The sequence below is a fragment of the Passer domesticus genome, chromosome 3 (genome assembly GCF_036417665.1).
Source record: "Passer domesticus isolate bPasDom1 chromosome 3, bPasDom1.hap1, whole genome shotgun sequence".
NCBI lineage: Eukaryota > Metazoa > Chordata > Aves > Passeriformes > Passeridae > Passer > Passer domesticus.
In genome coordinates, this window is record NC_087476.1 from 42,260,712 (window position 1) to 42,277,556 (window position 16,845).

General features: G+C 33.7%; 1 protein-coding gene across 5 annotated transcripts in view; it reads left to right on the forward strand.

The window, feature by feature from the left end:
• Window positions 1-16,845, forward strand: part of GRIK2 (glutamate ionotropic receptor kainate type subunit 2) — a 357,572-nt gene that overhangs the window by 187,712 nt on the left and 153,015 nt on the right. For all 5 annotated transcript variants that reach the window (XM_064412796.1, XM_064412799.1, XM_064412798.1 and 2 more), the window contains 3 exons: window positions 1,149-1,292; window positions 2,541-2,648; window positions 9,543-9,656. In XM_064412796.1, coding sequence (XP_064268866.1) covers window positions 1,149-1,292; window positions 2,541-2,648; window positions 9,543-9,656 — 366 coding nt within the window. The remainder of the gene's footprint in view (window positions 1-1,148; window positions 1,293-2,540; window positions 2,649-9,542; window positions 9,657-16,845) is intronic.

Genomic DNA, 16,845 nt, shown 5'->3' on the forward strand with positions numbered 1-16,845 from the left:
TTCTGTTTGAATTCTGAAATCTCTCCTTGGGAGAGCCATTTAAATCTGAGTGTGTATTATTCTCTTTAACAGTAGCTTATGGGCTATAATGGTAGAATATTTTTGCATTTTTATGTTTAGTTTTATTGTAAAGAGCCTCAGGATGCCTTTGCATGAAAGGCACTATATAAGCTCATTTTGTATTGCATTGTATTGTATTGTGACAAGCGCAATAATCTCCAGGTTTCCTATCCATTAAAGAACTAATTTCACAGCTCACTAATTACGTGAATGAGAAGGGGAAATAGGTCCTTTTTCTCTAAGGTATGCTGAGCAGATGGCGGAGCACTCATTTCCACCACCTGAATCCAAGGTCCTCTCGTGCTTTTGGTTCTGAGACTTACTAGGCCTCTGTTTGTCAAGGAGAACAGGAGAGGGATATCACTTGTACTGCATGGCAGTGTGTACTGAGAGGCTGTCTCTGTCCTTTGCTAAGGAAATGCAACATTTCTTAGCAAACACTATGTCTAAGTCTATTTATTTAGGATGGGACTTGAAAACTATTAAAATTAATGTGCATTTTGATGCAATTCTAATCTACCTCTGATTTATTGAAGATACTGATTAGTTCTGCCATAGGGATTTGAACTGGTGCGCATTAAAAATTATTAATGATTCAATTGAGTACTGTTGGGATGGAATCTCGTCTGTTATTTCAAAACAAAAAACGTTACTTCCTGAACCTGTACACTTTCCTTTATAGCTAAGGCTTTCTCAACTTGTTTCCTTTATTCTTTTGCATCACTCATGAAAATAACCAGCTTGAATCAAACATGCGCACAGTGATTTATATACCTCCCTAACGTACTGCTTTTTAAAGTAACTTAAGTCATCAGATACTAATGTACTCCCATGATCCTGAAAAATAGCCATTTGAGCCTTTCTTACAGCATTAAAAAGAGGAAAGCTGAGGTTGCTTGAAGATCCTGACATAACTCATGTATGACATGGCAACAAGGCTACATTTTACAGTGCTGCACAAGCAACTGGACCATTTTTGTCCCCTTTAGCAGAACGAGCAGTGCCAATTTATTGTTTCCCTCTCTCTCTGCTGGCCTGTCCCACGCGTTTGCTGTGCGCTGACGGTGCTGGTGCCGCTGTCGTTTCAGACGGATGCAGCGCTGATGTACGACGCGGTGCACGTGGTGTCGGTGGCGGTCCAGCAGTTCCCACAGATGACCGTCAGCTCGCTGCAGTGCAACCGCCACAAGCCGTGGCGCTTTGGGACACGCTTCATGAGCCTCATCAAGGAGGTGAGTCACTAATAACGGGTCCTGCTCCCCCGCCTTCTTTTCTCCCAGTTCCCATTTTCTTTTTCTTTCACTCCATTTGGGGTTTTTTGGTCTTTTTCAGTAGATGGTCATCTGTCATCTTATTATGTATAAGGAGTTTAACAAGCAAGACAGCATTTTCATTTGAAGATGGGTTTTCCTAAAGTATTACTTGGAACTAAAATATATGGAAAGGTGAAATAAAACTTATGTTTGTAGATAGTTTGGTCTGCATGGAGCATTTGTGGCATAAAAACCCAAACACCTGAAACTCTAATACGTAGACTGATTATGAGAAATCCAGCAACTAAATACTAGCATCAGTTTAAAGGGGCCAGGAATTAATTTAACTTCCTGGTTAAAACCAATATTTTTCTTCATTTTCTATAGTGAATTACTATATGTTTCTTTGATAACCCAAGATACTGCTTAGATACTGACAGATAGGGATAGTAGACCTAGGAGATTTAAGGTGCTAAAGGTGAACACTGTAGACTATTCAAATCTCCCATACTGTAACTCCTTAATACAGTGTTTCTCAATCTAGACATACAAAATATTATTAAGAGAATAATTTGCAGAGAATGTATTTTTTTAATATTGCTTCCTTCTAGGATGATAATTTTATTTCCCACATTTTCTCTCCTACTTTGTATAGTTTCAGAACTAGGGTAGATTTTAAGTTATAAAAAAATGAGGCTATTGCACTTTATTAAAAATGAGGAATAAGCTTAGGAAGGCTGGCTCACTGACCTCAATTTTTGCTGTCTCAGTGTGGTTTCAGGGGAATCAGCATCTTCTAAAGTAAGCCTTTATTTGAATGAAATTTTCTGAGAAAAAAAAAATAAGTCCAGCATTAATGAAACTGATTGAAGCTTGGGGACTGGGGCACGGGAGGTATGGAGGGAAGGAGAAGGGGAAATGCATGTGTGAATGATGGAGGAATGAAAAAAATCCCAGCCTTTTATCTTGCTCAGTTGAAGAGTCTATTGCCTGATATGGAAAGTTTAAAAATTCAGTCTATGAAGACTGAAAAAAGGTTTGATTTCATTAAAAAAAAATAAATACAAAATATTTTAAAACAAAAAATCAGCCACAAGGTAAATTATTTACACAAAATGAAAAATTAATGATCCCATTTTGGCAGGAGTAGTTTGTCCCTTCTGAGAAAGAAAATAAAGGAAGAGGTATATATTTTTAGAAATTGTTTTTTTCTTTCTTTCTTCACAGGCCCACTGGGAAGGCCTCACAGGCAGGATAACTTTCAACAAAACAAATGGCTTGAGGACAGATTTTGATTTGGATGTCATCAGCCTCAAGGAAGAAGGTCTTGAAAAGGTGTGTAAGACATTACCTCCAAGGAAGTGGGAAAAAAAAGAAAACAAAACTCATCCCCTAAAAATATTTACAGTAGTATGTCTTGTGTTATGTAAAACAATGTATCTGCTCTCAACATAATATCTCTATAAGTGGTACTAAAAAGTTAAGAATTGCTACCCTGACCAGTTTAGCTGTCTTCTGACATTAATTTTGCTTGTGTAGAAGTGGAGTGAGAGACCAAATAATTGGGAAATGCTCTTTCCATGTAGCTTAGTATTGTCTATATTTGAACTTAAGAGCTGAGGAAGCATGTACAGGTATTTGGCCTGCCTATATGATACCATCATGGTCTGAAATCAGATCATCTTCCCTCCAGCCACCTTACCATGAAAAGGCAATTGCAGGAAGGTACAGTGTCTCATATCATTGTGACCAGCAGGCAAAGGTTTTGCAACTGGCATCTGCCTTGAAGTTTGCATTTAGATCTTATGTTCAGTGTTCCATAAGAACTATGTTTTCCTTCATTTTCAGATCAAGATCGATCAGCTATTGTCCCAGTTGTGGGCACAAATAAAAACAGAAATTAAGGGACGGGAACATACTGCAGATTCACATTTTCTTTCTTCTGTAAATGACTGAATGGAGAAGCTAGCATAAAAAAAAAAAAAACTTTCCCAAAATTTTGTATCACAAGACTAGCTTTGGAATATTAATTTTCTCTTACTGAGAAGATTAGTATAGGCTCAGAAACCATCAGCTTGTCTTGAAGCACTTACATAGATAATAACATTTGTGTTGTCCAGAGGAAAACCTGTGATTCAAGAACTAAACTATATTTTAAAATGTTCAGCAATACACTGACAGTAGATTTCTCCTATGAAGTGTCCCATGAAGTGAGCTCAGGCAACTTAGCCAGGGAAAAGAATTACTGGACTTGAAAGTAAATCAGTATTGTGTACAAGTAGAATAGGTACAGTGCAAGCTGTCTTTTTTACTGGAAACAGAAATGGAAGAATTAATGTCATGGTAATAGCTAAATTTAGCAGTGGCTAAAGAGCTTGCATGTAAGTGACAAGTGTTGAAAATGAGGAATGGAAGGCTTTATAATTTAGGATGGCTTTAAGAACATTAGGTGGCATTTGGGAACCACAAAGCAGCATGAGATTTCTGGAAAATAAAATCTCAGTTGACAATACACTAGGAGATATATACATCAGTGAAAATATAGAGATAAAGCAAAAAAGGTCTACAGAGAAATATGAAAGACAATAAAATTCAATGGGAAATACAGTAGTACTCTAAAACACATAATAGAAAAAAGGATCTTGGGAAAGAGTTATATTGAAAATTAAATAAGAGACAAAACCAGAAATAATTTTTGAACTATATGGATATTTAAAAACACCCAGTATGTGCTTGAGCTGTATAGAAAGATTTTCATAGAAAAGGAAGATAATTTTGCTGCTTTCATGGTTTATTTTGGTCATGTGATAAATGGAAGTGATTATATTATTTTTTTACCAAAAAGTGTTGACAAACTTTGGATGAGCAGAAAGAATCAGTTACTGTATATGAGCAAAACCAGAGCAGTTTCTCTGGGGTGCAAGGAGATGAGATTAGGAAAAGGAAAATTCCAGTGTATGCACATTCGATTGAATTGCTTACTAAACATATGAAACATATGGTGTATTTCACTGAGAAAGATAAATCAATGCCCACAGAGAAATGTTTCTCTTTGAACAAAACTTCATTATTCTGAAAGAATGCAAACCCTAGTCTTCTTGAATCCAGAGTGAATGATTACATTTTGGAGCAGTACACTTCCTAGTTGAAGGGGTATATTTTAACCAGTTCTTTAATTTAAATGAGCTGTCTCAAAGTTTTGAGGATTTTTTTCCTCCAAGACTTAGTTCTGTTAAAGTGGTGATGAGTCACCCTTCTCTCAGTCCCCTAACTCCCTCCACATGTGCACTCCATCTTTCTGTCTCCTTCTTTCTGCTACTCTTTTTTTCCCTCTCCCTCTCCCTCTCCCTCTCCCTCTCCCTCTCCCTCTCCCTCTCCCTCTCCCTCTCCCTCTCCCTCTCCCTCTCCCTCTCCCTCTCCCTCTCCCTGACCCTGCCTGTTTCCCTTTCCACCTAATCCCTCTCCCTTGTACCTGTTAATCTCTTTCCATGTCCTTTCTGTCTATTCTCTTTTCCCTTCAGGAGCCTTTTTACATCTTTGTCCTTATCTGGTATGTTTTTAATGTTCTTCCCAAACCATCTTGTCAGACATCTCTGTCTGTGTAGTAAGAGTTGCTGAACAGGTTTTTTTTTTTCCTTTTCTTCTGTACATCCTCCCACTTGAGGGATGAGAAAAGGTGGGGAGATGCATATTATGGTGTACAGAATTCCTATGCCATCTTTCCGTACTGTAAACTGTTATTATTTCTTCTAACCCCTTTCCAAATAAGGGAGAAATATCTCTTTTGTCAAGGACAATAGTTTAACTCAACAATTTCAGCTGTAATCCCTGAAGAGAAAAATATTGATGGATGGGGGAAAAAAAAAAGAAAGAAATATTTATTGTGAAGAATTGCTATAAGACATTTTTCTTTGAAACTTAGATTTTGTACAAAAATGTCCTAGATAAATTACCTGTTAGTATAACCAGTGTAACTGGGAAATTGCCTAAATCATGTGTTATAAGTTCAATGACTGCTGAAGTCAGTGACAACAGAACAATTCCTCACTGATTTGAAAAAAATTCTATGTGTGATCTCAGCTTTTACATAAAATACTTGTTCCTCAAACTCTTGAATGAGAGGTGATAATCAGGCATCAGTCAATAAGAAGTATGTGTTTCCAAATAAAATTTCATATCTGCCAAAAATGATAGCTCCTTGTAAGATGAACATGACAAAATTAAGAGATGATTGGAGTGCTGTTAATATAATACACCACAAAATTTTATTACAGCCACTTTGGACAGACTGAAACTATTCATGATTAAGCACAGTGAAAATCCAAAACTGTGACACTCCAGCATAATAAATTATAATTTGCAATCAATCAGTCTTTACACTGAGGCTGCATTGTGAGGAAAATTATTTTATACTTCAAGGAGATAACAAATACCTGAATTTAATATCTCTTTTGATATGAAAATTTGTCACTGAAGAAGAATCACAAATCCTGAATAAGAGATGTTACAACTGGCTTGAAACCTTGCTCAGAAAACTTCGCAGGGTTGTGAAGGGAGAAAAAATAGAGGAAAAAAAAAAGAAAGACATAGTAAATCTGTGGGATGCAGAAGTATTGAAGTATTGTTATTTATGTTATATTTGGCAAAGAAGGCATGATTATTAATATTACAGAAGAAAGGAAAATAAATTAAGCAATTTGCAAGTGGGAAATACAGAAATTTGAGGAAACATTATTATTTCTAATGGAATATAATTATTTCCTTGATGTAAACACCACTACTACTAATTACTCCACAAAAGTAAAAAAGAAGGTATAGATAAATTTGACAAATCTTTGAGAGTTGATCACGGTTCTGGCTGCTTAGTCAGTGGGTAGCACTGCAGAAAGGCAATGATCCTTCCTAATACAATGCTTGTGGCACTTCACTGTGAGTCATATTCACAGTTTTGATTGACTCAGAGCAAAAATAATGTTGATTTTCTCAGGAGAACTTTGAAGAAAAATCAAAAAGAATAATACTTGAAAGTATACTTATCTATTCATGAAGATAAATGGTTTTTGAAACATGCTAAAGAAAGCTACTGAATTTTTGGGACTAACATCTCATGAGACTGAATCTCTGTAAAGTGCTCCAGAGCATATGTAAACTCAGCACATTTTAAGTTTCACAGTGTACAGTGATTCTTTTTTTGGGGGGATGGTGAAATATTTTGATGGTTTTGGCTAGGACACAGTTAATTTCCTTCATATCAGCTTGTATGGGCTGTGATTTGGGTTTGAGCTGAAAACACCATTGATAACACAGGAATGTTTGAGCAAAATTGCTAAGCAGTTCTTATAGAGAGTCAAGACCTCTGTAGCCTGCAGAGCTACAAAGTGATGCTGGGCGGGCATGTCCAGCTGGGTGGGAATATCTGATTTTGAGGGACTGTAGTAACCCTGATAGTTACCTGGAAGTGAAATATGTGGAAGCTTGGATGCAAGTTTTTAACACTTCACATGAATTTGAGAAATTGTATTCTGTGTTCTTGAGGACCACTGCAATTGCCATGTTACAGAATACTCTGTAATATTAATGATGAATGTAGCTCTTGGAATTGTTTCAACTTACATAAGCTGATTCTTGCCCAAGCTAATTCTTTCTATAATTTTTATTTGTCTCACTGTGGAGCACGTGTACACCTGGCTTGGATCCTATTCTTTGGAAAATAAGTGTTAAAGTATTCAGATTGTCATGGTCATTTCAGAGTAGTTTAGTCATTTAGAATAATAGGCTATAGAGGGCTTGACTATATAGTCAGTATAGTCAATATTTAAAATATACTTTACTGTGTGAAGATTCTCTCTAAAGTGGATATATGAATAAATGTTTCATTTTTTAGGAAAATTTGTAAGTTTGTTTGGAACAAATGTGATGCAATAAGTTAAATTGTAGCTTGTTTAAATTTCAGTTATAGACTACCTTGATGCACTTTTCCTACATTTTCAACATTTAAGCTTTTCTAGTAAAAACACACATCTATTCAGTTCAAAAAGCTACTTAAAAATTAAAACAATGTGCTGAAACAAATAGAAAATAATTAACTTGCTGCATTGTTTTTGCATAACTTTTCTAGAAGAAGCAGCTTTGAAAATACATTTGTGTGTTTGGGAGCTAAACCCATCAGTAACATATAAGAACCTGTGGTACAAATTGTTGGGTTTGAGCTCATCAACAAAGATAATCCAAAGAAAGTCTAATTTTGAACCTCTGACTTTTGGTCCATTTCTTAGATTTTTGGTTAACAAAGCAGCAGCAAAAGTACAATGAATCTAATTAGAAAAATAATAAATCAATTTATCAAGACAGAAGTTTCTTTTTAAAGTAATGCTGTTGATAATCCTTGTAGTCTGCAGTAGATTAAGTCTGTAGTTAGATAAAATCCAAATTCTAACAATTGATATTCTTTTGCTTGTGGTTGTGACTATGTCAAAAAGTAGGAGAGGATGTATTTTAGTCAGCAATGTCTTGCCTTTTGCCAGTCTAAATTTGAATTATAAACATGAATTTGAACAAAGCAAATGATATAATGAATTTAGGATTTGAAACTGATCATAGACGATGTTGATGTTTCCTTGGAAATTTTTGTGCTACTTGTGCACCTGAAGTTATATCTCATAGAGGAGATTAATTCAGCTTCAGTTATGTAGCCTCAGGCTCAAGTTCTGGTCTTTGTCATTCCTTGTTATTCTAGTCTAGTTTCATCTTTGCAGTAAAGCAAACACTGTGATTGTCATAATTAGCAGAACACTGCAATTAAATGTTAGCAACCCTTTTAAAATTTCTTGATTGTGGCCAAGCTGCAAGGCTGAACATTTTGTGTTTTGTGAAAGCCTTTCAATTCACGAAATGAAATTGTATTACAACAGTAAATGAAGGAGAGATTTTTTGGTAGCAAGGCTTGATTTCAATACTTTGAAATGATGTGTTAGATGTTATTTTCCAATTGTATTTCTGAGACACATATTCTTTCTTCCCTTCTTGATTCTTTGATCAGTTTATGAGGTACTGAATGGCCAAGTTCAAAAGAGTGACTTCTTGGAACTTAGTGTTACGCAAGGAAGACAGACAAAATATTGATTCTTGTGTAACAGAAAATTGTAGAAAAAGAGATCAAATTTGTCTTTTCTTTATTACAGTATCCACTGATTCATGCTCTGCTGTAGTCTCAGTTTTAGAAATGGAACTCTTTTTATCCACACCACATTGCATCCTAAACTTTACAGCCCTGGGGCAACAAATCACATAAAAGTATGCAAACAGTCTCTCAGGACCCAGTTGAAAAGATAATTTAAAAAATGGTGTGTGTTTATATACATACATATATTTGCAATGAATCCTTATAGAAATGTTTAATTTTTTTCTAGGTTTAGTTTTAAAATATCTTTACCTTGTGTTATAGATATTACTTAGTATTTTGAATGATGTTTAAAATCATGTCTAAAACAAAAATAAGACCAAAATAGTGTTTGTGGGGGCTTTCCTTGACAATGGAGTAATACAAACATTCTGATTTCTAAAATGGGTGGTTATATTTACCATTATAATTGTATAGGAATGAAAATGCAGGTAAGTTACAGATAAACTTCATTACTTACTACTAAGTATGTAAATCTGTCCTTGACCTGAACCTTAAAGCACAACCTTGGATGTTCTTACTTAGATAAAAATCCTATAGATTTTATTTTGAAATATAAAATGTCAAAATACTCATGTGTTGAAGATTTATCTGTAAATAAATTAAATTATTGCCTGTTTCTGTCTTCTCCTTTACTTTTTCCCAAAAACATATTTTGTCCTGCTGTTCCCTCTGATCACAGAAAAGCATAAATCCTTTTGAAGAGACAATGCTCTCTTCTCTGCAAATGTATTTGTCCGTGTTATCTTGAGATGTGGTTTATATTGAGAAAAGGAAAACTAAGTATTAAGAGTAGCTTTAGATATTCTTTATATCATTTTTACACCTAATGTCACACTTCACAAAATATAATTTAAGGTATTGCTAAACATATTTTAAATAAGCAGACTTTAAATGTAATGACAGAAAAATGAAACAAAATTTAATAATAATTCTTAGCAATATTTTTTTTCCCCTGGTAACAATCTGTTTTTATCTTTAAAGTATTCTTTTCTAGGTGCTGAAATGTAAGTAATGGGTGATTTACACAGTAATTTACTTTTTTATAGGTTGGAACTTGGGATCCGTTGAGCGGCCTTAACATGACAGAGAATCAAAAAGGAAAACCAGCAAACATCACAGATTCCCTGTCCAATCGCTCTTTAATTGTCACTACCATTTTGGTAAGCAATTGTATTCGCTTTGCCTGAAATAGAGTTATGCAGAAAAACTGACAGAATGTGAGACACTAATTGCAATAGTCGTGAACAGTCTGCAGTATGTGTTACCATTGCTTGGAATTTACTTGGAAGTACTTGGAATTTTTGGTGTCATGAGTGAACACCAGTTGATAATGTAGTTATGGATGTTTACTCTTACCTTCATTGTGAGAAGGCTACCCTGATTTTAGAGTTATTTAATTGCTTAGTAATTTAACTTATTATTGACTGAAATGTTTTCTTCTTTACAAAGCTGATTTTTCAGTGTCATATGAGATCACAAAAGATAATTGGTTTTAAAATGTGTTTTGTCTGTTAGCCTAATGATTTTACCAGCAAAAATTTATTGCTTTTGTTTGCTATTCTAACATCTCAAAGGAAAGTACAAAGTATTTAACAATAAATACAAAGTATTTATTTAGAATTGCTATTGCCCAATTATTGAGACAAAATTTTTAGTCATACAGATATTGAATTGATTTGATAGACCAGAAGAAACAATTTGAGTAACTTCTGTATTATTTTCACTGTTGACAAATTCACAGCAGTGAACAAAGTATTTTTTACTTATAAATAAACACATTTATTTATGTAAAAATAATTGTTCATTTATTTCCTCACAATAATTTTGAAACAATACTTTTCATTTCAATGCAAATTTAAAACTTTCCAGAAATTTGTCTGGTGTGTTTGTTTGCTGCCACCATTATCATGAATTTTCAGATATTAAAAACAAATCTGCTTCCTGGTGGTTGTATACTTTATTAAGAAGCTTTAACCTACTAACATATATTACGGCATTTCAAAGTAGAATGAATTTTTACAGGTGCATAGACACAAATGCCAGTGTGCTTTTAACATTTTATGCAATATAAGTCATATAATTTCATCCATTGGGTAACTTTTTCACTGCTTATAAGGTCTGTTTACAAGTGATAGAAAAATCTTCTGAAATCCTTCACTTCATTTATTTTACTAATTGAAAAATACACACCAGATATATAAAATGGAACATGACTGACTCACTTTCACAAATAATTTCTTGTTATGCTAAGATAAACACAGATTTACGACAACTTCCTCTTGTACCATTAATTATAGGAATAGTACACTATAGTTATAATTTAGTTTATGAATTTATAATCCCTTGTTTCTTTTTTTTTATGAAATGTAAATGAATGTCATATATTCCCTTATAGTAGAAGCATATCTTCTAGAGTATTAATGTTTCAGTTTTCTCCCCACTGACTATCACGTTTTCTATGTGTAAAACTACTGCATTGTCCAGTAAATTTTATTAATAATTGCAGTTGACCTCCCAAACTCTCTATGCTGCTATTGCTTTGTATCAGATATCCTGCCTAGGATTCTTCTTGGTACTTTTCACTGATCTGTAGCTTTAATTCATGTGAACCTAGTGGCTGCTAGAATTCCTGCTTTACAGAATAAAGTCCTGTTTTTGCCAGTGACCTGCTCCCTTTGTTCCTCAGTAATGAACCAGCCTTTGTGTCTGCAGTCTTCAATAGCCATCACTGTGTGCTTGATTCCAGATTGTGATAACAATACTGTGACAAGGATCAATTCCCAGAAGATTACATAAGAAACACTCAATAATTTAGGGTGTTTCAAGTTTGTTTGTGCTTTAACATCTGCCTGTTGATGAGGTTTGAGTTAATATACTCCAAGTATCATATTGCTCTTATATAGTGATATTGGTGTGATTTTGGTTGAAGTAATTAGCTGAAGAAATGGTAAATAGCAGAAATGTAAATAGCAGTGCTGCCAATGGGCACTGATTTTAATCTGGTAAAGCTTGCAAAAGAAGACTCCTGAGATTTAAGAGAAAAGGTGCTTTCTATAATCAAGGATAACCTTTCTCTTAAGAGTTAACTTTTGGTTAGTGGTCTTTATAAGTATCCATCCTCTTTGCAGGTGTATAAATAATGCATTTAAAAAAAAGGACTTTAAATTGGTGTTACAAGTTGCTCACTTGTAGCTGCCTTTTTACTTCAGTTATTGTTCAGTAAAAGTTTTGGTAATTGCAGTTACTCTTTTCAGCAATGAAGAATGGTACTCAGAAGAAGTGGTACAAATTGGAAGAGCTGTATTTGGAATAGTAAAAAGAACCCAAACCATTTTTGGTGCAGAAACACATGTACTAACTTTATTTGCTAGTTTTGTCTTTTTCATGCTTAAAAAATTCATTTCTGTTGAACAGAAAGTTGAATATTCATTTTTGTAGCAATGCAAAGGAACAATATAAAATACTAAAGCTCCTAAAAATATACCTACATCATCAGCCTTTCTCTCCTTTTTTGAGTCTGCAAAATCTTGCTAAAATGAAAAAAGAAAAGGCAATTTTAGCATTTAAGCTGTTCATATGGTTTTCCTATGATTTTTTTTCACTTTGAGAATTCCCTACAATAGTCTATAGTAGACTGCCATCTGGGGAGTCTTAATCATTTTTCTCTGTAGTTTGCCTTAATGCTCATTTTTCATTTAAATATCCCAGTCTTTCTTTTATTTTTAATTCTGTTTCTGAAATTCAGAGCAATATATTTTTCTTCCTATATTTTGCAATCGTTTAGATCTTTACATCTGTAAATACACCCTGCATTTCTACTGGTGGCTGAGACTTTAGAAGAAGAAAAGGATATTGATGGGAAAAATAATAAAGTATAAACTGCGATTCATAAATTCATCTACTTTAACTAAGGACAGAGTTATATGCACCTTTTTGTCTTGAGTTCTTTGTAATGCATTTTACATGTAGCTAGCTGAAAGATTATTCCTTGGTTTGTCAACATTCAGTGCTCTATTCTGGACAGGGAGAGTTCTCAGGACTTCAACCTGTCTCAGAAATCCACCTACATGTAGTTTTTGTGAAGAAACTTCTCTGGTTTCCAAGTTCTGAATCCATAGCAGCCCCAAGCACCAACTGAACATGTGCACTGGAGAAATAGTCAGGTCTTTTTAGAGAAGGGGGCAACTTTTGAAAAATAATAAGTATGCTGTTTTTTTTATCTTTTATAATTATAGTTTTGGACGCATCAATCCTTTTGGTACTGTTGCTTTGTTTTATTTTAAAACTATCTACATTGAAACTTCAGAATTTCTTTCTCATTTTAAAAGTCTACTTTTTGAATATTCTGCATTTAGAAAAACAATCCAAGCAAAAAAACCTACAGAAAACAGATTTTCAACTTCAGTAATAAGGATTTATTATTATTTGATTTGCCTAAATTGACTCCGACCAGAACTCTGAAACATTTCTTCTCTTTAGACTTTATATGTAAGTTCTAAATATTTTTGCTTTTGTATATCTTCTACTTCCATTTTGAGAGAGTTTTAACTATGGAATTCAATTTCCATGTTTATAAAGGTATGTGCATGGTACTTAGAGCTTTTTTATGCTAATTTCATACCAGCCTGTACATGTTATCATACTGGTTCATTTGCCCTGTTCTTCTGAAATAAATGCTTGTTTTCTTTCTTGTGTAGCTTTTATGTACTTTTCTGTATCTGCTTACATCAAAGCTCAGAAAAGCTCACAGTTGTCAAGTTTAATTTTTCCAAGGAATGTGTGAAAGTTATGAAAGGTGTATGATGTTCTCAAATTTAGTAATTTTTGTTAGTTTGCATTTGAAAAGTGAAATTACCTTTTTTATTGTACTTCCTTTAAAAAGTTGGTTTGAAATAGGAACAGAATTAGAAGGAACTAGAAGGAATACTTATAATAAATTTTTAAACAATTTTACTTAGTTCAAAGTATAGCATTCCTACATTGTATTTTATTGATATATACTTCTTTCTCAAATGGATAGTACATAATTTCTCTCTCTTTTCTCTTGGATGCCCAAGCATGGATTTTCAATGGCCAAATTTTAAATTAATATATATTTAAAAATATTACAATTAAAAGAATAAATTTACCTGCTGTCTTTATAAAGATGGGTCAACCATCAATTGTTTTGACTGATAGTAACTAGTTGCTTCACCTCTCTCACTAGAATTTTGACTGCCTACTGTAAAAACCTGTTGTGTATTTCTTCTATCTGATATAAATGTTAAGAAAATGGGGCAGTCTTTTAACACTGCAGTATCCGACCTTTTGGTGAGCAGAAGCTAATAATTAAAATCTCTGCTCTAACAGTGGCAAATTTTCAAGTGGTTTTCGTCTTTTCATCATTAGGCCTTCACTTTCTTTTTTGTTGATTTATTAAAATTTCTTTGCTTTTTTTTGCTTTTCTCAATACTGATAGTAATAAATTTTAGATTATTTTAAAAATATGTTATTCAATGTTGAAATTATGAAGGAAAAATTTACATGTTTGATTAATATTAATAAAAAGGAAAAGAACTTGAAATTTAAAACTTGTTGTAATTTCTAGTAATATCTTTGTAGTTGAAATACAATATGACTCACAGAAATAATTCAAGTAAATATTTATTATTCAAATCTGACAACAAAAAGAGAAAATTGAAGAAATTTGTTTTAGAATAAATGTGCTTTTATTCAAGCATTAGCTGTACATTTTTAAAACTGAGACCAGTCTGCAAAGTTACAATATTAATTACTTTTCAAAGATTTATCTTCTAATAACCGTCATATGGTTTTTAATCTACCTGTGATTCCAGTGTTCCTTGTAGCCGTACCTTTATTTGCAGTATTTTAGCTAAGTTTACTTTTCAGTAAATTTTCTCAGAAAAATGATTTGTTGCATTTACAAGTTTATCTGCATTCTCACCTAGTGCTTATGTGGCTTGGGATGGGGCCCTTCTGCATCCCTCTTCACTAAAGATATTTTAGTCTTATGAGATATTAAATAATAACTTTGATCTTAAAATTTTGTAACAAGCTAACCTCTTGTTAATTTAGAGTAGCAATATTTGCTGGAAATGTTGTGTCTTCCTGAGGATTCATTCTGGAATCTACATTCAGTGTTTAATCAGTGACTTTTTGTTTCCAAGCTACTCATGTCATTCCAAGCTACTCATATAGTTCCAAGCAATAATAAAAGCACTAATGGAAGGTTTCTCTGATTTCCTGGGGAGATGTGTCCAGTTGAAAGACTTAATTTCAGCTGAAGATGTTTAGAAGATTTCAGGTGCTGGTTTTGTGATGTGGTCTAGTAATTTTTAAGGGTCATGTTTTCAGGAACTGAAGGAACAAAAATAAATTGTGAAGAATGTTAAACTAAGTATAAACCAGCAGCCAATCTACATATCACTCAGTTTAAAAACTCCACGTACCTAATCAATGATAATTGTCCTAGTGAATGATTTTGGTGGAAGTGATAATCCACCAAGAAGCTATGGTGATTGAATAGAGACTTTCCTGAGAGTATGTTTAACAACTAGTTTTATGTTAGCCCATTCTACAAGTTTAAAGCTTGAGCAAATGAAGCATGTAAAACCCTTTGTATGCACTTGTTCAGAATACCTGAATGCCATGTTCAGTATTTAGAATGTGCATTACTTGAGGAAGAAGCACACCAGAGAAAACACTGGGATTAATATGAGTTATTACAGATGAAGCTGACAACACCAATCCTGCTCAAGTTAAGTAAAAAATCACTTTACATAGCACGTGAAAGGTCTGAAGAGAAAAAAACCAAATGTTTTGTATAGTAGAAGACTATAAGAAAAAGTAGCAGTAAGAAATTACTTAATGTAGGATTGGAAAAGCATTAAGAGAGTATTAATATCTTATTGATCAGTCTTCTCAGCAAAAGTTGAGAGTCATTAAATAGTAGTACAGATACTATTGTAGGCCTTATCCAAGTTGGCCAGAGTACAGAATATAAATGATATGGATTTGGAGATAAGAATTCCAGAAAGGTTTGCAGGATTTTTTTTATTTTTCTTTAATAAAATGTAAAAACGCCTCAGCAGAACAGATAAAATATCTGAGGATTTCTATAATGATCTGATAGAAAAATGTGTAGGAAGTATCAATGAGATGAATTGCTCAATGAAGAAAATCCTGCTATGCTTATTAAGTAAAGGAGAATTAAAAGCACAAATTGACAAATATGTGTCCTCCCTGATATTGCACATATTTAAATTCTGTCCCAGATAACTCAGGATTGCTTGGAATGGAAGACAGAGGCAAAAATGTCGTCAAGAATCTTGCCAGGATTCCAGAGACTGGGGGATGTGTAAGACTGTAAATATCAACTCTGAGAGCAAATGTCTCAGAACTGTGCATGTGAGCATTCCAAGCTACATTGGAATTCCTTCATGCCTACAGAACAGGCCGTGACACTGTGTAAGCACTGCTCAGCAGCAATGAAAATATTCCTGTGTTATAACCCTGATATGAGCATAAATCCAAACCATACTAGTTAATGTGAAGAAAATTGCTCCCCCAGAAAAAATAAAGCACACTATGTTTTGTCATAACATAGCTTCTGCTTGGCCAGTGGTGTGATTTCTTTAAGGAATTGTAATTTAACCTGAAAAAATTGGTTTTTTGTAAAGTTGTTATCTTTGAGATATTTAATATCAACTTCCCAAGTTTATTAATAACTATTTTCACGCATAGTTATTGCTCTGATACCATCTCTGCTTCTCAGGAATTATTTGGTGATCCTTGTCATTTAATTGTTTTCAACTTCCACATTTCCTGCTAGGTCTTTGTTCTTGTCTGTACTACATCTTGAAGAGCTCTTCTGGAGTAATTTGTTTACCTGTTGTTTGAGAAATTTCTGTCAAAACATTCTAGTAGTTTGGCTGGACAATATATTTCATGTTTGTTCCTTGCTAATCGTATAAAGATCTGTGATGTACTTTCTGAAAATATGGCTATAACCTTACTTATTTCAAAGGAGTATATAACAGCTCTTTAAAGAACAAGATTCTTCCCTGCATTCCCCTTTTCATTTCTTTGGGTAAAATCTTATGTACTAAAGTTCCATTTATATGTGGATATAACGTTTAAACCATGGGAAAACTCAAGGCAGAAGATTACATTAGGAGTGTTGACTTATTACAGCAGTCAGGTGCCTGTGGAGGCTGATGTGGGTATTTAGGACTGTAAGAATTTTCTAAAGCTGCCCTGAAGAGTTTATCTGAATATTTACTGAGTCTTGTGTTTGGTGCAATGATTGAATATACTATTACTTGTCTTACCTTACTTGGTTCTTTTTCC